Here is a 27,830-nt window from a genome sequence, read left to right as displayed (position 1 = left end):
CAAAGAATATAAGCAATCTCCCATATATTCCATTTCCAATTGGATCTTACGTTCATGTAACAGTTATCAGAGTGTAATTGTAAGGCCCATCCTAATGCAAGCCCTGCACCACTCTATATGCACTAAAGTAACTCATATATAGGTTCCATTCTCTCTCTCTTTCTCTCTCTAGTCTCTCAAACAAGGTTTAAAAGCAATGCAACTTGTTAAGAGTTTAGCTCCACCTCTGACCATGTGGATTTATTCCTACAAATTTAGAGGGATTTTAAACCTAAAGAATGTTAGAAAACTGAATTACTAAGAACAAGCACACCAAAACGTATGTATTCTTATTGTTAAGTTGCTCTTTGTTGGCTTGGTGGGTTCGTAGTTGCTGCTAACTCATAACAAAAGGGTAGAGGGTTGTGGGTTGGCTGTGAAGAGAACTGTTTTGTCAATAAAGAGATCTTACCAAAAAAAAATCTTAAAAACTTATGGTGTTTGATATAGAATGTTAGATTATAAAGTATTTTTTATTGTAAAATAGATCCAAAATATCATATTAAAATACATCATTTTATAAATTTATTTTTATAAGATTTCTTCGTAAATATATCACTTCTTGATTATGAAAACACGAGAGGGAAACTCAACTTTATGAATATGTTGATATTGAAAATTACTTTTCGTTGACAAAGGATCAGTAGGGTGTTAGAGGGTATCCAACTTATCCTTAATTTCCTCCGGTTGAGACTTATAGCTGTTGACTAAAATCTTTAAAATATCATGGAATATCCAAAAAGGAAAATAATAGTATGACGGTCAAATATGTCTACCAAATATGTCCACTCATATATATATATATATATTTTAATTTTTTTTCTTAATGGTTAAGGAAGCTACTATTAGTGAATTTAGATTTTTTTTTTAATTTTTTTCTTAATGGTTAAGGATGTTTAAAAAATCTTTAAAGAAAAATAAAAAAACTCAATTGCACTAGTGTGTGAAGAAATTCATGGGCCTAACTCATCTCATAAAACTGGTTCAACAAGAAATGATTGCTCATTCCTTATAAACATGTCCAAGACCTTATCCACTAGTAATGTGAGATTATTCCTCAATACCTTTGCATGTTAGTATTTTTTCTGGTCCTTGTCACGGGATAAGTAGTGTAGACCCTCATTTGTCCTGTGGCAGGCTCTGATACCATGAAGAGATTCATCGGCCTAACTCATCTCATAAAACTAGCTCAACAAGAGAGGATTGTTCATTCCTTATAAAAAATACCCAAGACCTTGTCCACAGGTAATGTGTGATTATTCCTCAACAATATGCACATTTAGTGGGTACATTTGGTAGGCACCCTAGAATTGTTCATCAAAAAAATGTTTGAACTTCAACAACATTCATGTTTACCCACTTGGCTTCAAACCTGAAGATCCTCCTCCTTTTATTGTGTTGAAGATTCTTCCTATTCATTGTTAGTAGAATAGGTCTGTGATATGATCTTATTGCTGCCAAGATTTCCACTTGGTACTCATAAAACAGATTAGTCTACTGAGTATTGGTCACTGCTTGATCTAACCTCTATTTGGTACAGTTAGAGTCTTCATGCTTATTATTCCAGGTGAATTTGTCACGTTTCCATCCTCAGTCAAACAAGTTATTACACTCCATCACTTGTCTAAACTCCTCCATTTGTTTTTCAAGCCTTGGTTTTCCTCCTTGGTTTTCCATTCCAGATAATATCTCATTAAAATCTCCAATAACACACCAAGCCTTATCAAAACTAGGTTTTAGTAAGGATGACAAGGCCCATTTTTCACTTCTTCTACTTGTTTCATGATGACCATAAAAACCAGTGAGAAACCATTAGACTTTATCTTCCTAATCAGTAATTTGAGCATGAATATGATGTTGGGAATAATTCACATTCTCCACAGCAAATTCATTATTCCATAGCATAGCAAGGCCACTTTTTCTCCTCCATAGAATCAACTACAAAACAATAGTCAAATCCCAATATTATTTTAATAGGCTAAATCTTGTGTTTCTTGGTTTTGTGTCCATGAAAAAATCTAAGTTGTGTTTCTTTTCTCTGACTAAAAGATAGAGATTATGAATTGTTGCTCAGATGACTAACACAAGAGGACGTGAATTGAGTTGTATTTAAAAAATCCACAATTATAAACCAAATATACAATATAAAATATGAATAAAATACGATGTAGCAGTAAAAATAAAGAGTAAGGGTAAGAGGAAGCAAACTTAGTATTTTAACGAGGTTCAACCCCACTGCCTACTTCTTCGCCTCAAGCTACCCCTTGAAGATTCTCAAATTCACTATCCAATCTCCTTCAGGTGGAGATAGAAACCTATTACACATTTGAGCTGTACTGCTACAAAGAATTCGTGTAGAACACCCTCTACACTTGCAATCACCTTATACGTGTTGGATTCAACGTATATTCCCTGTGTAGAATACTTTCTACACACACAAGGGTTATACACACCATTTTACTGATACAAGAGCTGATAGTGGGTAGGTTATCAGAAAACACTCATCAATGAGTGGAATAAGAACAATACAGCGCAAAACTATATCTCTATCAAAATGAACAATGGTTAAGGCTCAGTGCTTAGAGAAGAGAGATTGAAAGCTTTGAATGAATGTTGTAAAACTTGTAATAATATTTTTTAAATTTGAAGATCTCAAATGAGCTATTTATAGGCATATAAGACTTCATTTTCAAATTTAAAAAGATTCACAAGTTAAAGACAACATTATTCACTTTTCAAATTTTCAAATCAAAGTTTTACTTTTCGCAATTGTCAAAGACAACATCATTCACTTTTTAAAACATTCAAATCAAGTTTTACTTTTCGCAATTGTTAAAGACAACATCATTCACTTTTCAAAATATTCAAATCAAAGTTTCTCCTTCTTAAAATTATCAAAGACAACATTATTCACTTTTGAAAAGTTTCAAATAAAACATGCACATATGAAAGATGACAATCAATCATCTTTCAAAGTTTCAAAGTTCAAACTTTTAATCATCAAATATTTCATGCACATGTGAAAAATGCAATTTGATGTTTTGTGAAAATATTAATTTTGAGTCTTAATCCAATTTCAAATTTTATCAAGAAATGTACAAAATTACTCTAAGAGCTTTATTTGTAAGCTTGTTCCATTTCTTGCTCATGCTTGATTTGTTGATGTGTTTGGCTCCATTGTGTAGACAACTTGAGCTTAAGATTCCTTTATGCTTGAATCCATTTGTTATAATCAAAATCTATATGTAGATACATAATTATATGAAACTTGAAACCTTAGATTCAACATGAACTGTCCAGGAGTTTCCAAGCCTCTGGCAGTTCCAGCTTAAGTGTTTCATGGTAATTGGCGGGGCTGACTAGTGGCCTCAGCCACTAACTTATCCAAATTACACCCATTAACTTCTTCATACCTTGTATCTATTTTCAAAGTTCCTTGGTTTACATTGTCACCATTCCCAACACAACATTGAAACGGATAGATTGTGCACCTTGAATTCTTGCTCGCCTTTTCTAGCTTCTCTAATTCTTCCTCTTGGTGCCACTCCCAGTCCGAGTGTCATTTTCAATGTGATCACCAATGTTGTGCATTGCCGTGGGCCTTTCTACTTGCATTTCTGAACTCACCATCTTGGGCTCATTGTTCTTAAGCCCATCATCCTTTGCAGTCCTAATATAAGAATAGACAAAATTGTCTCAATTTTTATCATTAAATTGACCAAAATACCCTTATTTCTAAATAAAGAACAAGCCAGAAATATGAAAAACTCATTTGGATTTCCCTCTCCCTCTCTGTGCCGTGCATCTAGGTCCTCCACTGCCAATCGCTCCACTGCCGTGCATCTGCAAATTGCCCCACTGTCGCGACAATCTTCTCCTCCATGAAACGGGCTAATTTTATCAACACATACGAGGGCGTCATGTATATAAGCTAAAGCTCATGACTAATTTAGCTCTACCGATAGAATGCCGAAATCATTTCAGAGCAAGCCTCAAGATTCAATATAACTTGTAGTAAGCAGATAGCCAGACTAATGCGTATCATGCATAAGTAGAAGTAGACAATAGCCATTTATTTGGCCAAAAGAATAAATCCATGATCTGTGCATAAGAAGAGTTGATAAAACCTGATCAAAACATCCCGTGTACTTGGGCTATGCCTCCTTTTCCTATGAATGCAAAATCTTGACTACCTAAAAAAAAAAAACTGATAAAAGCATCCCCAAGTTCTCTCTTGATTTTTAAATCCTACCTCTTGCATTCATGCTATCTTGAATCTTCAACCATCAAGAATATCATCTCCTAGCATTTTTTTTTTTTTTTATAAGTCTCCTAGCATTCTATCTTTAACCTTACCATCAGTGGCAAACATTCCTATGTAATTAGAGATAGAAGCAATAAACCCAACGCAAAAGTTTTCTAGCATGAGTTTGTCACATAACAGGACTCTTCCTGCTACCCTCAAGTAATAGTTGATATAGTAAGTTAAGGCCAGAAAATCAGCCAAGACAACCAAGTTTGGAGTCATCTCTGATGCACCAGAACTTGGGGTTTCATGCTCCACTTGGATAGAGGAGCACTTGACTAAGGAGGTGAAGAAAAACAGAAAATGCATACACTTTAAATAAGAAGGAAAGCTAGCACTATCTTGAGCTGACACCCAGATATAAAGTGTTTTCAGCAGAATCAGCACAGTGGAACAAATGAAAATTAAACATATAAAGAGTTTTGAAGAGAGAGGCCTTAAAATCCATCACTGACTCTCAACAAGAAACTACACAAATGAGAGCTTACCATCTTCCTGAACTTCTCTATAGTGGCCAATGGTATTGTTCCAAGTCCAATGAATAACCGTATGGAACTCATTCACAAATTTTTACAAACAAGTAGAGTGCAGATTGCAGATTTCTCATTTACTCATTTGTAACTCATGTAAAGCATTTGTGACTCGGCCAAAAGAAAGAGAATGAAAAAAAACTTAACCACATGTAAAGGAACAATTTAAATGTATTCTACTTTTATTTGACACGATGTTCTTTTGGTTTCAACCTACACATACAAGTTTTTGACAAATTAAAGAATTTTTCACCAACAAGATGTACAATTAGTCCCTGAATGTATAGCAAGTTTTTCACCGACAAACTATAGGCTTTTGGTTGTAGCCATTTGTCGACAAAGTCATAACATGCAGTTACCATGGCAGTTTTGCTTCAACTGGATTTCGAATTCTCACAGAGAAAGAAAGATTTGAGAAAGTGTGAGTTCTTCTTGTATCTCAATGTTTTGGAGGGCAAGGGTGACGGGGCGACGGGATTTTTCTCTCTGTGATCTGGGGAGGGATTTTTCTCTCTTCGGGAAGAAGGAGACCGAAACTTAATATTATTAATGAAACACTGCGTTTCATTTAGGCCTGCAAAAGCAGTCCACATCTAAGAATTACTCATATTTATTATCTTTTACTAAATTCAAAAACTCTTTTTCAGCCCCTCCCGTGTTTTCCTCTATAACTGACTTTCTAAGAATGTTTCCTCCCATCTGCTTCTATTTCGAAGCTAATTGTGTGTCCCTTTATCCCCGTCAGAATATTCCTCACCTCAGATACTCTCCTCACCGCCGTGCCAATCGTCTCTTTTTGTTGAGAGCTACCTCCCATTTGTCGATCAGAGGGATTGGATCGATCTATCCATCTTCTTCTACTGCATATGCACAAAACTGCTCATTGTTCCCTTTGCTTAAGGTTCCCTACTTCATAGTGATAGCACAGCCCTGACTTCTATGAACAATTCTTCCACACTTAATTTGGATAATTTTTTGTATTTCAACGATACCAAAATTTGTTTCCTTTTATACTAATTTCCTCTATATTTTATTTAAATTTTAACTTTTATCTTATCTGTATAAAAAAAATAGGAATTGCCACCACACGACCCACAAGAGATGAGGGAGAGAGCGAGAGTGCAACGCGAAGAAGCAAAGCAGAGCAAAGCAGAACAATGGCGATCACCTTTTGCTTCAACCCTCCCTTCTCTCTTTCCCCACTCTTCGAACTCGATCCCTACCGTCCCCTCGCTTCCTCCTCGTTGTCGCCGCCTCCCTTCCTCTCCAGCTCCGCCTCAATATATCACCCGCTCCCACCCTCCGCCACTATTAAGGAACAACTGACACCTGGACAACAAAGCAACCAAAAGGCTGAAAAAGAAATTCACCAGCTGCATGACACAACTCACGGCAACACTGCAGGACATGGCTCATAGCAAGGGTGTGAGAAGGTTCCGGTGGAGATGACAAAAATAGCAACAACAACAAGTACGGGAACAACGGAGGAAATAGCTGCAGAGAAGGAGGGGGAAGAGCAGGGAATGCTGGGGACAAGAACAGGGAGGAGGCGGCGGTGGTGCTGGCGGAGTAATTTGTAACAATTTGTTACCTATGGAATTCTTCTTATGATAACAATTTGTATCTGATTACAACTTGTAATTTTCTAAATCTCTGCCTGTTCAAGGACGGTAGCATTATGAACTTTTAAGACAACTGAAAAACATGTATGTTGCCATTTAAAATTTGAAAATAAAATGCACATTTCAAAATCCTTTTATATTATTAAAAAAATACAAGAAGCTGAGTAATTTGATGTTGAAGTTAGGCAATTACTTCATCCTTCCCACAAGGCCTATATTTCACTTGTGTAACATTTTTAGTAGCCGTGTATAGAATGTCACAGCAGTCTCTTCCTCCAGCCTGTGAAAGAAAAAGGAATTGCAATTATCATTGAATCAAATTAATATTTTTTAATAATCATTATGTATTTCACAAAAATTACTTCTTAAAATCCACGAGACCTTAAAGTGATCAAAGTAGAAGGCAAGATTTCCCATATTATTGAAGTGAGCTACAAAAAATGAATGTTCTGGTTAAAAATCATGAGAATATAAAGAACTCACTTCCATGGGTGTTGTTGCCGGAGAAAACACCTGAATTTTGGTGATGGCATCTGCAGAATGATTACCAGTGAATGAACAAGCCGGCAAACCACACAGTGATGTTTTTATATAGGTTGTAACAAGCTGGCTCTGTTGAGTATAATATTCAATAGAATCACGAAAACAAACATGAGGAGCTTCACAGGGATTGTTGGAGGTCCACCGGGTGTTGAACATGTACAATGGTGGCCTAACGTTTCTCATCCATGGCCTAAATGTCTCGATTGGTCTCCACAAAATGCTCCAAGGGAGTATGTTTTCATATATATAAGCCGAGTAACCCCATGAAATTGAGAAAGACCAATTGCTCGGCCTGTGGTAGCAAATGGTTTGTTGTAGAAGACATGATTGGTCCACTTTTGCAGCCTTCATGAGGTGGTTTATTGATTCAGAACGGTTCATGGAGGGGAAGATTGGGTTTATGGTGTCAATGTGGTGGAGGGAAAGGAAAGGAGACTGTGGGTGAGCTGATAGAAGACCTGATATGTCATTGTGCAGATCAATCTGCAGTCACAAATACCCACTAGGCTTAGCTTGTGATGGAAAACCATATATAAGAGCATTTGTTTCATTGCCATATTTGGAATGGCTTTTATATGTCATTTAACTGTATAGAATGGTTTAATTCTACCACGGTATCGAAAAGATAAATATCGTTTTTTATCTTAAATATATCATCTTCAATTACAATGACTTTTTGGGATATCGTAAGTGGCTGTCATTTAAGTGATTAATACACAAAACCAATGAAAATGTGCTACATCAACAGGTGTGACTGTGATAAAAAGATTTAAATGCACGTAACTTTTGGTTCCGAAAGAATAGCAAGTACTGGTGCAAAATCATATATAGTAGCAAACTGAAGTAGAGAAGCTTTATGCAATTACATGTGAGGATATCGCTCAACACAATCGTCTAACTTGGTTGCCAATGCTTGCACTAAAGGGTAACTCAAAGCATTCCCGGCACCACCAAATGCCATTTCGAACGAGAAATCAAAGTTAGACTTGATACACTCTGAATTTGACCCAATATAGTAGTATTTAGAATGGTTGTACTTGGCTAGAACCTCAACTAAGTTATCCACAAACAGGACAGTATCATCGTCCGCCATTACATACCATCTCACATCTTCATCTCCCTGTCTAAATGACTCCATTATTGTGCGTACTATTCGAACTTGAATCGGCCTCACAATTTTTGAGTATACTTTCAGTTTATTGATGTTTTCATTGACGTGAAAAGGAGGAGAAGTTGAAGGCCAAGGTTGGAACTCCGGTGTGGGTGCTCTGTCTAGGAAAAGATAACCCCGGGTGATGTTTGGTCGCCACCAAGCTTCAATGTATGGTTTCTTGTACTTCCATGTGTTCATGGAACCAACAATGCCAAACACAATGTGGCTGATGTTGGTAGGAGAATTGGTGATAACGAGAGTTGAGGAATGACATTTCTGCTTTATGGTTGATAAGAGATCGGAAGGTTGGTAATTGGGCGGGTTAAACAAGAAAGTGTAGAACAAAAACAAGACTAGACCTGGAATAGCCAGAGACTTGCATAGGGTTCCAAGAGATAAAGGGCTGAGAGTTTGTTGAATGGTGCTCAAGTTAAGAGAAGTTGGAGAAGATATTGTAAATGGAGGAAAGATATTGACACAAAAATATGCAGGTAGAATCAAATTAATAAAAGACAGATTTCAATTGAAGATTTAGAAATAGTTTTGAAATCACCAAGTACTTTTAAAGTCAACGATTCTGCTTCAAGATTGAAGTTAAATGTGATTTTGCTCTCTTTTGAACCTTAACCTCAGGTTATGTTATGGATTTCGTGAGAAGTGAAGTATCAAGTGCTTAATATAATGCAAATAAAAGAAGATAAAAACGGGGCTCACAAAAACAGAGAGATTTAACATCATTGACATTGCTGCCATTATCATCATGAAGTACAGTCATAAGTTAATAACAATGCTGGTCACTAAATATAATATCAACATAAGTAATTATCATCAAACTATACCCAAAGCCCATGTTCTCCTTATTTGAATACAATTTCACTGTTTTAGGACCTGGAAAACAACGTTAATGTTAGGATACTGGATAATTACCCACCCCCATTAACAACAAAAAATCCCAAACCTACATTGGGAGATATTCATACAAGTTGGCACATTTTCTTCCATAGTTCCTCTATCCATGGTACAGCCAATAAATTCATTATATGGCGTCAGTTTTAAGACCCACAAAGCAACTTTTAAAACTGGTATGGGTGTAAATCAGGCACATATAGAAATTTAGGCCGAGGTTTAGCAATATTACTTGTGACAACATGATGCAAGGAAAAAATAAGAGAGAAATGCAAAAACTTCTTGAAAAAAATTACAGAGTTAGAAACGGAGAATTAAAGACAACTTGCTGCAAGTAGAATAAGCAGAGAAGTCTTAGCAATCTACCGCAAGCCAGAAAGACCAAAAATTAATCTACTCTCGCAATAAAACTGAATAAGTTCGAAAGATAGATTCTTATATCTTACTGATCTCGCAGCCACTTGAGTGCCTCTGCATATCTCTACAAGGGAGACTACCAAGTGTATTTACCAAATGCACCCAATTTCAACTGTGTTACTTCAACAGCTTGTGTAGACCAGAAATCGAAAATCATCATCAACTAAACTTGGTAAAAACAAGAGAATCTGAAAAGAACATGTTAGTCAAATAAAAGAAGAAAAGAGCAAAGTGCCATTCATGGTTTTCCAAACATCAATGCACTGTCCTGGAATAACATTCAAAAGAAAATGAACTCCATAAGTTTTTATTGATAGAATCAATAGTACGTTGGATTGTATACGAGGGAATGGAGTTACATGCTTAGAAGAAAATGAAAACTGAGTATATGCTAAAATTTACTTTCTATATCCTTTTGATCTATATTCTATGTGGACCTAATCTCTTTCAGCTAACCAGAAATGGAGTCAGAGCACCAACATTGACTAAAACAGAGGGCTATCTTCAAATGATGCCCAGCATCTCAAAACAGAACCAAAACACTTTTTAGTTCTTCTTCTGAAATCTAATAGTCAGATGTTTACATAAACAATTATTTGCTTATTAGTTGTATATACTATCCAACTATATATATATATATATATATATATACAAGTTGACATAAAAAGGGGTGCCACTTAACCAATATGCATGCGCACCCAGCTACAAGAATGTGAGAAACACGTTATAGCTCCGAGAATAGCTACTAAATTTGCAAGAAGATAGATATATTTTAGGCCTTGAGTAAAGGGTAATTATTGTGTGTTAGCTGGTTTCTAGAAGGCTCAATCCTATCAGAAAGGAACACTTCTGTAGCAGGAGTGCAAGTGGCACTTCTTATTATCTTATCATGTCATGTCTTAATGTGCTGATGCTGGATAATTGAGAATTAGGGGAAATAACGATTGAAGGACTAAAACCACATGATAATGACTCTATTCAATCTGTCTGATTTGATATGAGAGAATCTGCCTGGAAAGTTCCTCACCCCCATTGCCCACTCTTCACATTTGGACAAGAATAGCTATGAATGGTTTTGAATTCATGTAGAGACATACCTCCAAGGCCTTTCTTTATAAATAGATCAGCATCCAAGTAATGTGGTTCATACCCACAAGAAAAAGAAGTAGAAAAACATGATCAGGAGGCTAGCTGAGTGCAAAGTGAGAGCTAAAAATTTATATAGAGAGATCAGAAAATGGAGATGGGAGTAGCTATGAGCGCAAATAAGTCAACAGTAATTTCAACATCAGCATTTCAAATACATTGCGTTGGATTTGAGCGGCAAAACAAAAATGCCGCAAATAAGGACTAATTGCGACGATTTTTTTTTACGGCGATCTTAAAATCGTTGAAAAATGCTTGATTTCTTGAAGTGAGAACTTGAGCGTAGCCTAAAAATTAAAAACCTACCTAAGAGAGAAACCTGATCTTCCAACACACCAATACAAAAGTCACTTCATCCTAGCTAGCTAGCACAAGTACTAAAATGACCTTATATATGTTCTATTTACAATTATCTCTTACAAATGTTTTGTGCATACAATACAATTAGACGTAATTAGATCAAATTCTGCCTCATGTGTTGTAAAAGGAAATTGATTTCTAGTCAGTTTTAATTTCTTTCATATCAATATAATTTTGCAATATTCACTTCAAAGAAATTATCAATTTCAACATTTATCCCTAAACAAATAGCAACTAGTTAGTTCTATACGACTTTTAACTCATTTTACATAAAGTTGCCTGCATTGGATTATCCAAATGCAAGTTATATGACTTTTAGTTATAGTAACAACTATCCCATGGTCATATGAGTTGGAAGATCACATTATTTGAAGAATTATTGGTTATTTTCCGATATAAAAATAGTCCAAAATTAGTTGAGCCAGTTTTGAAAACCCTGCAAATGTCACATGATTTATGCTTTTTACTTCACACAAACAGGCCAAGATGTTGGGTATTTTGTGGTTGCATGAGATAGGTATAAAAAGCATTAAACGACATCGTTTTCAATCCAAACTTGTAATTGAGTATTGTTTTTTCCTCAAGTATCTCACTAACTCCGCAAAATTCATCCTGTTTATCATTTAGGTCCTGAAAAGGTTGCTTTAAGTTTACAAATTTATGTCTCACTAAGGTGCAGTTTGGATTCGGAGGAGACTTGAGGAGACTTCAGCTCATTTCGTACGGAAAGAAATATTGAAGATGACTTCAATATTTTTGAACTCGTTTGACAGAAAAGTCTTTGATGTGTTCTCATATAAGACAAAACCCATCTTACCGTTACTTTACCTTTCGACTGTTTCCATTACACGGGTGTAATGAAGGCGAACGAAGCTCACCCACCCCTTCACCCAAGCCCGAAACGCACCCTCATCTCGACGCAGAGGTCTTGAAATCCCTCACCCACCCCTTTCACGCACCCCTCATCTTCATCACCACGCAGAGCTCCTCACTCGATGCTAGACCCATCTCCTGCCGTCATCGACGCCAAAGCTCACCAGTTCAGCCCACTTCACGCCAAAGCTGAGGGGGCCATCTCATCTACAATCTCACTACTATACGCACGAATTGGAAGGCAGCCCAACTAATCGCACGAATTGTAAGCATCTCAAGACCCACGGCGAAGGCAACCTAGGTCCGTTGATCGCATGAGAGACACCATCCCCACCAATCGAGCTGGGTTTGAGGTACTACCTGGTAACCGTACCACATCACGTCCCCCTTCCTTTTACAGAGATTCCCCTGCCTCCTGATCCAAAGCCTGCGAACACACTTCTAGGGTTTTGATCGTGAGATTCTCGTTTAATACTGTAGAATTATTTTATTTCCGTTGCCTCTTGCATGATAAATTCACAAATCGCCTACACAAATGAAACCCACCCTTCATAAAATCTGCAAACAGCGCACCTCAAGATTAAAATCCTACCATAAACACCCACGGGGTATTTCTATCACCACCACGGCTCCAAGAACATGGTCCTTCCAAGTATGTGAATCTAACTCATCTCAAATCATTTTAAGCTGTTATGTATGCAATGCACAAAATTTAGTTGGCGTGACTCTAGTTGGGAGATGAATTTGCTGGGAAAATTTGTTGTGTAGTGGTTACTGACCGAGAAAGATTATTATCCATATTATGCAAGCTGTGCTCATGAGCACGACAGTGCTAAGTTTCATGTTATTCTTATTTTCATTTGTAAATTTAGGTGTTTAGAAAATATTTATGATGTTTACCCATTTCATTTGTTTAGATGTTATGGTTTGAAATTACATAATGATGATGCATAATGAGATTATTTAACAACGCATAATGCTGTGATGTTTATGGTTTGCCGTGCATGTGGTTTTTTTTTTTTTTTTTGGGTTTGCATACTTAAATGTGGTAGTTTGGTTGTGGCCTGATTTCTTTCCTGTTATTTGTTCCAAACTGTCGTGCATGTGGTTATGGTTTTTTTTCTTGTTATTTGTTCTGCATCGATGCCGTGCATGTGGTTTTATTTTTGGGTATGCATACTTGAATGTGGATCTTTGGTTGGGGCCTCATTTAAAGTCACTTAAAAAAAATTTAATTGTGGTGTGTTTTGTTTATGTTTTTGGTATGCATACTTGAATGTGGTAGTGGGGTTTTTTTTTTTTTCCCTATTATTTGTTCTGCTACTACCGTGCATGTGGTTCTTTTTTTGGGTATGCATACTTGAATTTGGATCTTTGGTTGGGGCCTCATTTGAAGTCACTTAAAAAATAATTATTATGGTGTGTTTTGTTTATGTTTGGTAAGGGTCCTTGAATGTGGTAGTGGGGTGTTTTTTTTTTTTTTCCTGTATTTTGCTAGCTACTGCCGTGCATGTGGTGCAGTTTGGATTTGGGTTTGCATACTTGAATGTGGTAGTTTGCTTGGGGGCTCATTTCAACTCACTTAAAAAAATAATTATTGTTGTATGTTTTGCTTTTTGTTTTTGGTATGCATACCTAAATGTGGTAGTGGTATGCATACTTGATTTTTGTTATTTGTTCTGCTACTGTAGTGTATTTTTATATAACAAAGTTTACTTTTGGCCTTAAACTTCCGTCATGACTCATCTTCTAGCGATACTCCTTACGCTCATCTGCTAGACATCGCCCATATCAACAGGTATGGGTCATATTTTAATTCCGGGTCATTACTCATATTAAGGCATATTGCCTTTAATGTTGCATAGTTGACGACCAATGTCTTTTTCTGTGTTATATTACCAATTTCTTAGCTATTCGAAATGGATGATCTGGAAAACACGATCCGGGATCGTGATATTTGGGGCGATGGCATGGAGGATATATTTATTGACATGCTCTACCAGGATGCCCTTCAGGGTAGATTAAAGGGTGGAAAGATCACGTTTAGAGAGCATTCAATTTATGCTCAGCGACTAACCGCTGTTGGTGTAAGAGTGTTTGACGCAAACCAGGTTCAAGGCAAACTTACGAGGCTTAAGGATTTACAACGTTTATTCACTGATTTATTGAGCCAAACCGGGATGGGTTGGGATCCTGACAGGAAGACAGTAGTCGCGAGCGACGACCGCTGGGAAAATGCTATCAGGGTAAAACTTAACTTTCCCACCATCTTTCTTTAACCAAAAAGCAAGTTTGCTCAATACTCATCTGATTATTAACATGTATGTATAATGCAATGATTGTTAGGTTAAATCCAAATGGGGGAGGTTTCGTACTTTTGGCTGTCCAAAGTACGAGGAGCTGTGCACTATATTTGGCGCTTCTGTTGCATACGGGACTATGCAACATGCGTCAACACAGTTGCCTGCAGATAGCGACGACGAGCGCCGGCTTGATCAGGAGATGCGAGCTCGGCGGCCTCCCGCATTTGGCAATCGACAGGGATTGCCCATTGACAATGATGACTTTATTGACTTGATGGGGATCGGGTCACCTTCAATCGATGCACCGACACAATCATCACGTAGAACGAAGAAGAAAAAGAGCGAGTTTGAGGTACAACTTTCTGAGGCCGTTGAGGAGGTGAAACGCACGCAGATTGCGCGTCGTAGGAAGTATGAGGATCAGGAAACTGTGGATTCAGCAAAGCGCAGCAAAGGATCACAACCTAGTGATCGCACCAATGGCGGTTATGATCCGATTAGTCATTGTGCGACATTGCTCAGCGAGCTTTCCCCAAGGTTGGAACCTCAACAGTTTGTGCGTGCAATTAAGGAATTACTAAACCCAGATATGCGGCAATTCTTCTTGTCAATGGATGCTGCAGGGAGGGACGATTGGGCCCGTAATTGTTAAATTAGCATTTATAATGAGTTGTATTTTATTCTTTAGGCCATTGTGACTTTATTTATATTCTCATACATTTCATGAGATGATTTATTGGTTTGATGAGTTTATGAACTGCTAATTTTTTTACCATTGTTGTCTGAACCATTCATTTAGATGAAGTAGATGAGGGCCTGATTTTAAGGGTTAAGGCAATGTTTGGATTATGCATGATTGTTCACCTTAATGCATAATAATTATCTGATTATAATAATGCATGATTATTTTGTAAACTTGGGAGATTACTTAAAACTGTTGTTAAAATAAAAGTGCGAATTAACCCACTGTGCACCATGCGAATTGGTCAGCAAGAAGCTACTCGATGAACATGAACCTTGATGCAGATGACATTGTTACTGATGTGGGTTCGATTGATAGTAGTGGAGATGAACTTGCAATTGATGATCTTGAGACACTCGCATTTCTTGAGAGGGTCGGTAGACAAGCGCAACAACATCTTAGACAACCACAACATAATATCGGTCTGCGGGGACATCAATATATTTTGGAAGTTTTGAATGGGAATCCAACGAATTCTCGCGAGTTGTTTCGAATGGAGGTTGATGCCTTTCGCACATTATGCAGCTTGTTACGTTCAAATAGATTTTTGAAGGACACTAGAAAAGGGGTGACCGTTGAGGAACAATTAGGCATGTTCACATCGGTAGTGGCGGCTGGAGAAGAACAATGAGGAGTGGGGCAGCGATTTCAACATTCAACGAAAAGTGTTAACTCTCACGTAAAGAAAGTTATGCAGTCCCTGTGTAGGCTTGGGACACATCTTATTTACCCAACTCACACATCCGGGGTGCACCCAACAATCGCAGCCAATCCGAGGTGTTATCCTTGGTTTGAGGTAAGTTGTTTATGGTAGATAATTAATTATAATTTTGATTATATTGGGTCATTGTTTAATAAATTATTTGAACCGTATGCAATCATATCTAGATGGGTTCATCGTTTGCAAGGATGCATTGGTGCAATTGATGGGACGATGATTGACGCTGTTGTACCTGCAGAGGTGCGCGAGGCATATTGCAACCGACATGGGCGAGTTGTCCAAACCGTGTTGTGTATATGTGACTTGGACATGAAGTACACATTCCTGTACACTGGTTGGGAGGGAAGTTCGCATGATGCACGCGTATTCATCGATGCATTAAGTTAGGGCCGCAACCAATTTCCAATGCCTCTCGATGGTAAAAATATTTATATTATTATAATAATTTTTGTTTGCAAATTCTTTCTCTTTATATGCATTTTGTTACATCTGTGGGAATGGTTGATAAGGGTCTGATTTTTTTTTTCTGTTAATGTAACAGGTCATTATTATCTAGTCGATTCGGCGTACCCATGTACTCGGGAATTTATGCCCCCTATCCCAGATAGAGATATCATAGAAGTGACCGTCAAGGTCAGAGGGGATTTAGGGGGTATAAGGATTATTTTAATTATCGTCATTCATGCATTCGTAACGTAATAGAACGTACATTTGGGGTCTTGAAATCACGATTTAGAATTTTAAGACTCATGCCTGGGTATAAAGTCGAGAGGCAAGGGGATCTGATCATTGCATGTTGTACGTTACACAATTTTATTAGAATGACGACGCCGAATGACTGGTTGTTCGAGGACTGGAGAAATAGGGAGCTGAGTCCAAGCGGTCGTGCATATAGTGACGCCGCAGCTTCAGTACATCATCCTGACATGACTGTCGAATCAGCCCGAGTTATGGCTGGAATTAGGGATGACATTGCCATTCGTATGTGGGAAGCTAAGGGTGATCATTGATATGTATGTAATAAATATTGAGATTATAAGGGTGTAGTTAGAGATTCAAATATATTACAAACTTGAATTTGGTGTGGCAATATATTACTTATTTCCATACATGGGGAAGTTTGTACCAAATTTGTTTAAAAAATATGGTTGCTAATTTTATGAGCTATATATGTAAATTTAGTTTAATGCAATGATTGGTCGATATGTAAATTTTATACTGCTAAAATTATAAAAATAAAAAGAAGTGATTTTATAATTTAATGATGTTATTTTTTATAATTTATTATCATTTACCATTATATGTATAAAATTATTTTATATATATTAGTATTATTTAACGATTTTGGAAACAATTAAAAATCATTTTTAAAACATTTTTTATTAATCAATTTTTATTTGACATTTTACAAAAAAATCCCGTTACAAAAAAATTGTAATCCGGAATATATTATTATTCACTATATTAAAAAAAAAATAAAAATTAGGTAGTTAGTTAATTAATAACTTATTATTACTTATTATAATATATTTATAAATAACAACTATTTCATTTCAAAAAAAAGTTAAAATCATATCAACTAACAACTTATTTTATTATTATTCATAATTTATCTCAATTTATCTCATTATTATTTATAAATTATTTTAATTTATTTTATTATTATTCATAATTTATTTCAACTCATCTTTAAATTCAAACTATACTTAAATATTAATTTGTCAGAGATATTTCGTCGGTGTTAATTATTATAAGTTTTTATTAAACAGTTTGCTGTTTATACTCCACAGCTTGGAATCCTCTTTCTTACTCTGCTCACATGTATCTGCATCAATGCCAACAAAACACAGGCCCCTCTCTCCTGATTACACTACTCACATGTCCTCTGCATCAATCCGACCAAAATACTTAAATGCCATTCATCACCATTCAACTGCACGCAGCATTAAGCCTCTCTCCCTCTCTCTCTCTCTCTCTCTCCTAATTACTCTGCTCAAATGTCCTCGATCTGCATCAATGCCAACAAAACACAGGCCCCACACTTAAATGTCATTAATTAATCACCACAGCCACACAAAACAACTGGAGCATCTCCATTCTACTGCATGCACCATGTACTCTGGGTATTTAAACTTCTTGCTGTAAGCCTCTCTCCTGATTACGTCTGTTTAAAAATCATGAATGCCTTCATGCTGATTAGTATATCATATTAGAATATCATATTTGTAAGCCTGTGTGGAGCTTAGTATTTTACATTGCTCATAGATTAAAAAGAAATCAAATTTTCAAGCTTGTCTTACCATTAAATTCCTGATATATCAGTGGTGTAAGAATTTAAAGGCATGCTTGAGTAATGAGATGAGATATTAGTGATAAATAGTATTGAAATAGTTTGTAAACTGTAATGAAATGATTTGAGTTAAAATATTTTACGAAGTTTTAGAAAATGAGAGAGAAAATATCAAATAAAAATATTATAAGTCAAAAAATTGTTTCAATATAATTTTTATTTTGAGATAAAAAATTGTATTATTTTTTAATTGTGCTTTGTTTAAAAGTTTAAAAAAATTATAATGATCAGATGAAAAAAATTAAAAATTTAATATTTGAAAAATAAATTATGAGAAGTTTTGGAATGAGATGAGATGGAAATAAAGATCCATCTCATCTCATCCAATCTTATCTCACAATATAAGAAGAATAATAGTAATCACACTAGTAACTACTTCAATTGTGAATTTTATAGTAATATAAATATATATCCTACCAATTCAAAATTCGTGACTAATAACACGTGGAATGGTGTAGGTGATAATATCGTAACTATGCGAAAGCAAAACCTAGATTCAAAATAATCAAATTAAGCAATATGTAACTGAACTCAAGATTTTGGAGACGAAGTGAAATCCTTTTAAAGAATTTCTCAAAGGTAAAATCGTCCCTCTTTAGCCAATCAAGAGACTCAATCCACTAGGTCAAGAATTCAGTTATACAAATTCCAGTTGCATTAACGTACTCCTCCGAGAAAGAACTCTCTTGAGCAACATGCTTGCCGCGCCTCTTGTCACAGGGGCTCCAAAACACACCAATACAAAAGTCACTTCATCCTAGCTAGCTAGCACAAGTACTAAAATGACCTTATATATGTTCTATTTACATTTATTTCTTACAAATGTTTTGTGCATACAATTATACGTAATTAGATCAAATTTTGCCTCGTGTGTTGTAAAAGGAAATTGAATTCTAGTCAGTTTTAATTTCTTTTTTATATGTACGTACGTATCAACTAATTTTGCAATATTCATCTCATTAAATTATCAATTGCAACATAGTTTGTCTCTACCAATCATAACTACAAAGGCCAAAGCAATAGTATGTCTCTACTGGGATGAACTAATGGAGTTGTTGAGAGAATTAGATTCGCAAGTCACGCATATATATCGAGAAGGAAACGCCTCGGCAGATTATTTGGCGCGATTGGGAGCGAGGGGTTGCACTCAACAATGGTTTTCTCAAGATATTCCTACCAACCTTAGAGGAATTTTACGTTTGGAAAAACTTGGTTTGCCTAGTATCAGAATTGGGAGCTAAAAGGAATTGGTTATTAAAGGGAATTAGTAAGTCTGGAGTAGTAGACTTTAGCCTGCTCTGTTTTGCTTTGTTTTTTGCTCTTTGTAAAGTTTTTATGTTTTACGTTTAGATTTTACCACGGGTTGGTTTAGATTGGCTGGATGTTATCACGGTTTTCTTTCACAAAAAATGAGGGTATCAATAAATCTCGGAGGTTCCGTCCTCCTTTTAAAAAAAAAAAAAAATTAGTATGTCTCTACCAATTATAAGTTAATTCTGGTTTAGATACGGCCATCAACGCCTCAATCTCTCCCACGAATCATGCTCCAGCTCATGGCAAGACAATGCCTTTGCTTCCCACAAATCATATATGCATACAACTAGCTAGCATTCACTTTTACTTTTAATACCATTACTATATTAATTTTACAATGTATATATGGGATTTTGGTTGGCTTCCACCTTATAAATCAGTAGCCACACGACCGCTGTAGTTTGAATAAGTTCTATTTCATCTCATTATTATAATTTTTTTTAAATTTTTAAATAAAATATAATAAATAATTCAATTTTTCAAATTTTAAAATAATAATAATATTAAAAAATAATATTATATCAATATTTTATTCAACTTTTAACTTTTATCTCAATTCATCTCATCTCAACTAACTTTTTATCCAAACGGCAACTAAAAAATAAATATACATGAATTTCTTTCCTTCTCCTTTAAAAGCAAAGGTGATATATTAATAATATTTATGAGTTTGCATGTACAGTATATATCGTTTGACAAAAATAAATAAATATGAAATTTATATAAAAAAATTAATTTTTTGATAATAAATTTTATTTTTTTAAAATAAAATATGATAATTGCCCAATCTATAACTATATATATATATATATCTAATATTACTCAATCCCATTATTCTTGGATGATTTGTGGCCGACGCAAAGGAAAATAATAATAATAATAATAATCGGGAAGACTACGATGCAAAACATCTTGAAAAGTGATAAAGGAAACTTGCTGAATTTCCAGTTCGGTGTGATTGCCACTAGAATTCTTGGCATGATTTGTGGCCGACACAAGAAAAAGAAAAAGAAGAAGGAAGTCTACGATGCAAAAATCTTGAACTGTGATAAAGATAACTTGAACGAATTTCTAAAAAGAAGGTAAAGAAAAAGCATCTTCAACAGTAACAAGACTTTTCTCGTGTAACATGCAGCTGCATGCACATGCAAGATTAACTTATAGCAATTCATCAAGAGCCGGTTTTAGCATTCCTTCACCGACCATCGATCAAGAAATGGCGGAAGGGGTTCTCTTGATCAACATTGCTGAAGTAATTACTACAACATCTAAAAACCAATCTGTCAAAAAACTAAAAAAATAATTAATAACCTAATCCTCTACAAGAAAAAATAAAAAACTAAACGACTCGCAGATATAAACTCAGTATCGAATCATGTAAATATGTGCATCTTATTCTCCATTTATGCTTGCTGTGCTTATCTCCTATTTGCTGCAACTTACGTCTGTATGGGCAATGTATTGCCACTCCAGACCGTCATTGTGCGCCCAAATCTAAACCAATCGAGACTCAAATAGTCACTGTGAGCCGAAAATGACTCATTCTCCCTTTTCCATATGTCATTACAAAACAGGCCTTAACAACTACCATCAAAACAGAAACAAAGAGAAAAAGTTTGAGTTTATATAAATTTAAAGGAGTGTATCCATCAATTTAACTAGCAGATGAAACAATAAACTTCATTTTATTCGCACGTGCAACAATAAAAAGGAAGCTCAAGGGTGCCAAATTACATGGATGAAAATGAATCGGGCTAAATGGTTTTTTCCACCGAAGGTTGCCAAAAAAATCTTTATCAACAATGAAAGTGCACTGGATAACTTTGTATTAGACGTGTGGATGGAATTGTCCTTGGAAAGTAGATGACAAGTCATAGTTTCAGCAGCAGTACTGTGTAGGTCCATCACTTTCCTGCATGGTTACTCTCTCTCTCTCTCTCTCTCTCTCTCTCTCTCTCTCTCTCTCTATAGTAGGCACTTTCCTTGCAGGTCCATCACATGCAAGGCTTTATTCAATGTCGGTCCCGGCTTGTCCTCTGTATTCAAACTCAAAGCAAACATATCTTCCTTATATCCCTGTGATGATCTCAATATATAAAATATCCTTCAAAAAAAAAAATTTATATATATATATATATAAAATATCTACATGATCTCAATAAAATAGCCAGGAAAATAACGTATATAAAATATCTACATGATTACTAAAACATGCACTTCCTTTTCAGAGTTGATTAACATTGATCACTCTTTCTCTCTACTTAATTTTCTTGCTAAGGGTTTTTATCATCATTCTTCTTAAGAAAATGTTATGCAAAATGATAGAGAGGGTGTTGGCAGTAGTGTAGGTCCATCAATAATTTCTTTAACGCGTCAAGAAAGCTTACAACATGCAGAGCATCAAGACTACGACACTTCAAAGAAATTGCTGGTTGAATTGGTCTCTGCCAACACCCTCTCTATCATACTTTGTATTAAACTAATTTCTTTAACGCGTTCTTCAACAGTAGTGTAGGTCCATCACTAATTTCTTTAAAGCGTCAGTACTCTCCAATTGCATCAAGAGGACACTTCAAAGAAATATAAAACAAGAAAGCTTAGAACATGCAGAGCATCAAGATGGTAGATGGCACCTTCAAAGAAATTGCTGGTTGAATTGGTCTCAGCCAACACCCTCTCTATCATACTTTGTATTAAACTAATTTCTTTAACGCGTTCTTCAACAGTAGTTTAGGTCCATCACTAATTTCTTTAAAGCGTCAGTACTCTCCAATTGCATCAAGAGGACACTTCAAAGAAATATAAAACAAGAAAGCTTAGAACATGCAGAGCATCAAGATGGTAGATGGCACCTTCAAAGAAATTGGTGGTTGAATTGGTCTCAGCCAACACCCTCTCTATCTTACTTTGTATTAAACTAATTTCTTTAACGCGTTCTTCAACAGTAGTGTAGGTCCATCACTAATTTCTTTAAAGCGTCAGTACTCTCCAATTGCATCAAGAGGACACTTCAAAGAAATATAAAACAAGAAAGCTTAGAACATGCAGAGCATCAAGATGGTAGATGGCACCTTCAAAGAAATTGGTGGTTGAATTGGTCTCAGCCAACACCCTCTCTATCATACTTTGTATTAAACCGCGTTCTTCAACAGTAGTGTAGGTCCATCACTAATTTCTTTAACGCGTCAGTACTCTCCAATAGGAACTTTCCCATGCAAGGCCTTATAAAATGTTGGTCCCGCGCCTTGTCCTCTGTACGCATTCAAAGCAAATATATCTTCCTTCTATCCCTTTAGTGATTCCTCAAGAGCCGTTTTTCCCATTCCTTCACCCACCATCAACAAATGGCAGAAGCCATTCTCTTCGACGTTGCTGCACGAATCATTGAGAGCTTGGGATCCCAAACTCTCAAAGAGATCAGACTGCTTTGGGGTGTCACAGATGAGCTTGAGAAGCTCAAGAACACCGTTTCGACAATCCAAGCCGTGCTTCTTGATGCTGAGGAGCAATGTGCAGTGAACCGTCAAGTTAGAGATTGGCTTGAAAAGCTTAAGGATGTCTTTTATGATGCAGATGACTTGCTGGATGGTTTCTCCACTGAATGTCTGTTGCGAGAGATGATGACTCGGGATAAGATGGAAAAAAAGGTACGAATCTCGTTCTCCAACTCAAACCAGCCTTTCTATAATCTGAAAATGGGCCATAAGATTAAGGCGATTAGACAGAAGTTAGATGCCATCGCAAATGATAGGAAATTCCACTTGGAGGAACGCCCTGTGGAGATAGGAGTCAGGGCAAGGAAGAGGGATGATACTCATTCCTTTGTACCCGAGGCAGAAGTTATTGGTAGAGAAGATGACAAGAAGGAGATCATAGATATACTTCTTTATGATTCCAATGTTAAAGAGAATGTAGGAATCCTTCCGATTACTGGCATCGGAGGATTAGGAAAGACCACACTAGCTCAATTCATCTTTAATGATGAGGAAATAGATAAACATTTTCAACTAAAAATGTGGGTGTGCGTCTCTGATACTTTCGATGTTAGAAAAGTTGTTGAAAAAATCCTAGAATCTGCAATAAAACAGAAACCAGACATTACTGTTCAAATGGATACATTGGTGCATGGTCTTCGAAAAGAAATTGTTGGAAAGAAATACTTACTTGTGTTGGATGATGTTTGGAACGAGGAAAGTGAGAAATGGGATAAATTGAAAAATTTGTTGATGGGTGGTGCAAGTGGGAGTAGAATATTAATAACTACACGAAGTCCAAAAGTTGCACAAATTACCCATACAATTGAACCATATTTCTTACAGGGTTTAGACAGCCAGAAGTCATGGTGTTTATTTAAGAAAGTGGCATTTGAGAACGGAGAAGAGCCAGTGAATTCTAGAAAAGTGGAAGTTGGAATGGAGATTGTAGAAAAGTGTTCAGGTGTCCCTCTTGTCATCAAAACAATTGGAAGGTCACTGTCCTTGGAAAATTCTGAAGCAGAGTGGGTTTCTTTTAACAACAATAAACTGCAAAAAATAAAAGAAGATAGAATCATACCAACTCTTAAGCTGAGTTATGATCAACTTCCATCACATTTGAAACAATGCTTTGCTTATTGTAGTATATTTCCCAAGGATTACGTGATGAAGAAATCAAAATTGATAAATCTATGGATAGCACAGGGGTTTATCAAGCTATCCAATCAAAATGAATGTCTTGAAGATGTTGGTCATGAGTATTTCATGGATTTACTTTGGAGATCCTTCTTTCAAGAAGCTGAAATGGATGATTTGGGAAACGTGATTACGAGTAAAATGCATGACCTCATGCATGATCTCGCAATGTCAGTGGCAGGATCATTGATCACCAAATTAGAATCTAAGGAAAAAATTATTGGTGATCAGAAAACTCGGCACGTATCAGTTATCAACAATATAGAATTTTCCTTTGTAATTCCAACTTCCTCGTCTAAAGCCAGAAGGATTCGAACACTTCTTTCGCTTGGTGAATTGAAGGATTTGCAAGAGTCAAGCACTTCTTGTGAAGCAATCTTTTCAAGTTTGAAGTATTTGCGAGTGTTGGATTTACATGGAAGACAGCTTGATTTAGTACCGAGTTCTATATATAAGTTGAAGCATTTAAGAGATCTTGATCTTTCTAGGAATCAAAAAATCGAGAAGCTGCCCGATTCCATATCTAGGTTGCAAAATTTGTATACACTAAGACTCTCTGGTTGCAGAGGGATTAAAGAATTGCCTAGTGGAATTACGAAATTAGTCAACCTCAGGCATCTTTACAATGATGGATGTTGGAGTTTGACTTATATGCCGCGTGGATTGGGGCAATTGACAAATCTTCAGACATTATCTAAGTTTGTTGTCCACTCTGATTCGGCCCCAAAGGATAGTGGCCGGTTAAGCGAGCTAAATAGACTAAATAGCTTAAGAGGAGAATTAGAGATTTCGGGTTTGAGAAGTCGGGAGGAAGACATCGCATTAGACTATAAGGGTGCAAATCTAAAAGAGAAAGAACATCTTCAGGTTTTGACTTTACGTTGGAGAAGAGGAAATGTTAATGCAGATGATGAAATGGCCTTGGAAGGCTTTGAACCTCACCCAAATCTTAAAAAGCTGAACATATATGAATATGGGGGTGTGAGGGTTCCGATGTGGCTTTTGTCACTCACAAATCTGGTTCACTTGAGTTTACATGGTTGTACGAAATTGAAATATTTGCCACCATTGGTGAAGGACGAGTGATTCTTATAATGTGGATGTCAATACGACGGGGAATGCTTTACTATTCCCTCGTCTTTCAAATTTAAGAATATGGAATTGCCCTATGTTGACTTCATTGCCTTTTCATCTGCTTCCTCCAGAAACAGTTCCAGTGAAAAACCTTATATCTCTCCAGTATTTGGAGTTAAGCCTCTGCCCTAAATTAAAGTCTCTCTCCCAAGGTGTACAATATCTCACTGCACTTCAACAACTGAAGCTTAGTGTCCTATGCTTGATCTAGGCAACGATGAGCACGGTACGCAATGGAAAGAGCTTAAAAGCCTCATCTCTTTGGAGTTTGTCGGTATTCCAAAATTGGTGTCTCTCCCATTGGGGCTTCAACATGTTACCACTCTACGACAGCTCCGAATCTCAAATTGTTCAAGTTTGATGACTATACCAGAGTGGATCTGCAATTGTGCATCACTTGAGCAATTCGCAATTTCTACATGCTCTGGTTTAACATCACTGCCTGAAGCAATGAGTAGGCTAACCACTTTGAAAGTGTTGACAATTCATGATTGCCCCATCTTATTACAAAGATGCGAACAAGACAGAGGTGAGGATTGGCCCAAGATTGCTCACATCCCAGAGCTGGAGTACTTTGATCCTCAACTGGAATACGACTGATCTAGGTATTTTTCTTCCAATTTTATCTTTATCGCCGCATCCACCTTCTTCACCTTCAACTTATAAAATTTAATTTGCAAAAACGACTTTGAGTAAAGAAGAAATAGGGGAGAGGGATTGAGAGTTTGTTAAAAAATCTAATGCACTGCGACTTCTACAAGTAAATAACTTAGTTATGATTACCTCGCTTTCTTTATTGTTTTATTCTTCCCATTCAAATAAGAAATATCACCATATGCACGATTCTTCACATCCAGGAGAATAATAAGGAGGAAGAAGACCAAAGAGAAGAAATATAGGAGGCCGCAATGTTGAGGCTATGTAATTTCACGACAACAATTTCAACAGGGCCTGCATGTTTCTTAGCATGGAAAGTGATGGTAATTTGATTTTTGCTGAACTTGGGTGCTTTTTAGTCTTGATTACTGATTCTGCAACATATACAACTTTTCTCAAGACTATCTCATATGTCTAAACTTACAGGGATGATTTTGTTTGCATCTTGGAGCACATGTATATGAAGTTGATCATAGTTACATGATGGATGATACGACCAATTGCTTTGCACTCCTTTATTTGTGTATGCTCTCCAAGAACATTTTTTGCCATCAATGATCTTGTAGCTGGCTTTTGCACAAAAAATGAGGATATTTGACAAATATTCTGGTTTTCTTCGGATGGGAGACACCTCTCGGCAGTTGCCTACCCAGGTTTTGGCCACTTCAAAGTCAACGGTACCTGACATTTGCAAATTTTATCCAAAGTAAAAATCCATCCAAGGCGTAAGGAAGTTGATGAACATGAGAGACAAATAGAGAAACCAGATGCTCCAATACTTTCCAGGCCGTCAGCTAACTTGGAATTGTGGTTGAAAGCCGTCATTTGAAGAAGGATTGTCGCTTTTAGGCATTGTGGTCCAAGATATAATCATGAGGTTGATGGAGGAGCTGTATAACTCCAATCCCAGATTGAGCAAATTTATTGAAAGAGATTCCCTGACATCTGAAAAGTTTGTTGATCTTCCCTATTCATAGTTTTTACATTGTTTTGTGAGGAAATCTATAGATATAAACATCCACTTGCTAAGCCACTACCATTTGTTGCATATGGAATTCTTCTTATGATTACAATTTATGTGTATTTTCTACCTCTCTGCCTGTTAAAGGACAGTAGCATTATGATTAGAATAAGAAATACTAATCTTCAATATCTTTCTTCTCTCTTCTGGTTCTACCCTCAACGTTCATTTTGAACTTTTAAGAGAACTCAAAAAATACAAGAAGCTGAGTAATTTGATGTTGAAGTTAGGCAATTACTTCATCCTTCCCGTTAGGCTTATATTTCACTTCTGTAACATTTTTACTAGCCGTGTATAGAATGTCATAGCAGTCTCTTCCTCCAGCATGTGAAAGAAAAAGGAATTGCAATTATCATTGCACCAGATCAATATTTTTTAACAATCATTATGTATTTCACAATAATTACTTTTCAAGATCTACGAAACCTTAAAGTGATCAAAGTAGAAGGCAAGATTTCCCATATTATTGAAGTGAACTACAAAAAATGAATGTTCTGGTTAAAAATCATGAGAATATAAAGAACTCACTTCCATGGGTGTTGGTCGCATTCACAGGAAATGGGTGGAATCATTCCATCTAAATAGAGAAAATTAGACTCAAACAAATCGTTCAGTTTATTGAACTTCTACATCATTTATTGAGGCCAGGCAGGTTAAATGCATGAATGCATGGCTCCCAAGACTAGGACTATTCAACGACTTAAGACAGAAATTAAAGAAAATTCAGACAAACTCTTGAACATTTTGCTACATGCTAGTTGGTCATCTCAGGAATTTTCTGACTTATAAATAGTAATATAATCGATCTGTTTGAAAGCCGAGTGTTAACTTATTTCCTCCCTCTCCTCTCCTCTCTGGCTTCTATGTATACAACGAGGAATAAACCCTTCATTGCAGCCATTTTGCTGCTACTTCGGCTTTCGTGTAGCCTACAACATATGGGTCTCTCTCTCTCTCTCTCTCTCTCTCCTTGCGTTATTCCATGATTACCAAATGTAGCATGTGTACATATTGTTGCCTTCT

At 36.3% G+C, this 27,830-nt stretch overlaps 1 protein-coding gene and 2 pseudogenes across 1 annotated transcript in view; 2 read left to right on the top strand and 1 right to left on the bottom strand.

Moving 5' to 3' along the window:
- Positions 1 to 3,561: 3,561 nt before the first annotated feature.
- Positions 3,562 to 8,646, bottom strand: LOC121238215 (annotated as a pseudogene).
- A 13,441-nt stretch (positions 8,647 to 22,087) lies between these two features.
- LOC121239285 (putative disease resistance protein RGA3) overlaps positions 22,088 to 27,830 on the top strand; it is a 20,527-nt gene continuing 14,784 nt past the window's right edge. The window contains exon 1 of the mRNA XM_041136495.1: positions 22,088 to 25,281. Coding sequence (XP_040992429.1) covers positions 22,670 to 25,081 — 2,412 coding nt within the window. The 5' untranslated portion in view covers positions 22,088 to 22,669 and the 3' untranslated portion in view covers positions 25,082 to 25,281. The remainder of the gene's footprint in view (positions 25,282 to 27,830) is intronic.
- LOC121238214 overlaps positions 25,328 to 27,830 on the top strand; it is a 3,259-nt pseudogene continuing 756 nt past the window's right edge.

The sequence above is a fragment of the Juglans microcarpa x Juglans regia genome, chromosome 7D (genome assembly GCF_004785595.1).
Source record: "Juglans microcarpa x Juglans regia isolate MS1-56 chromosome 7D, Jm3101_v1.0, whole genome shotgun sequence".
Taxonomy (NCBI): domain Eukaryota; kingdom Viridiplantae; phylum Streptophyta; class Magnoliopsida; order Fagales; family Juglandaceae; genus Juglans; species Juglans microcarpa x Juglans regia.
Note: the sequence above shows the minus strand (reverse complement) of the source record. Positions and strands in the feature narration are given on the sequence as shown.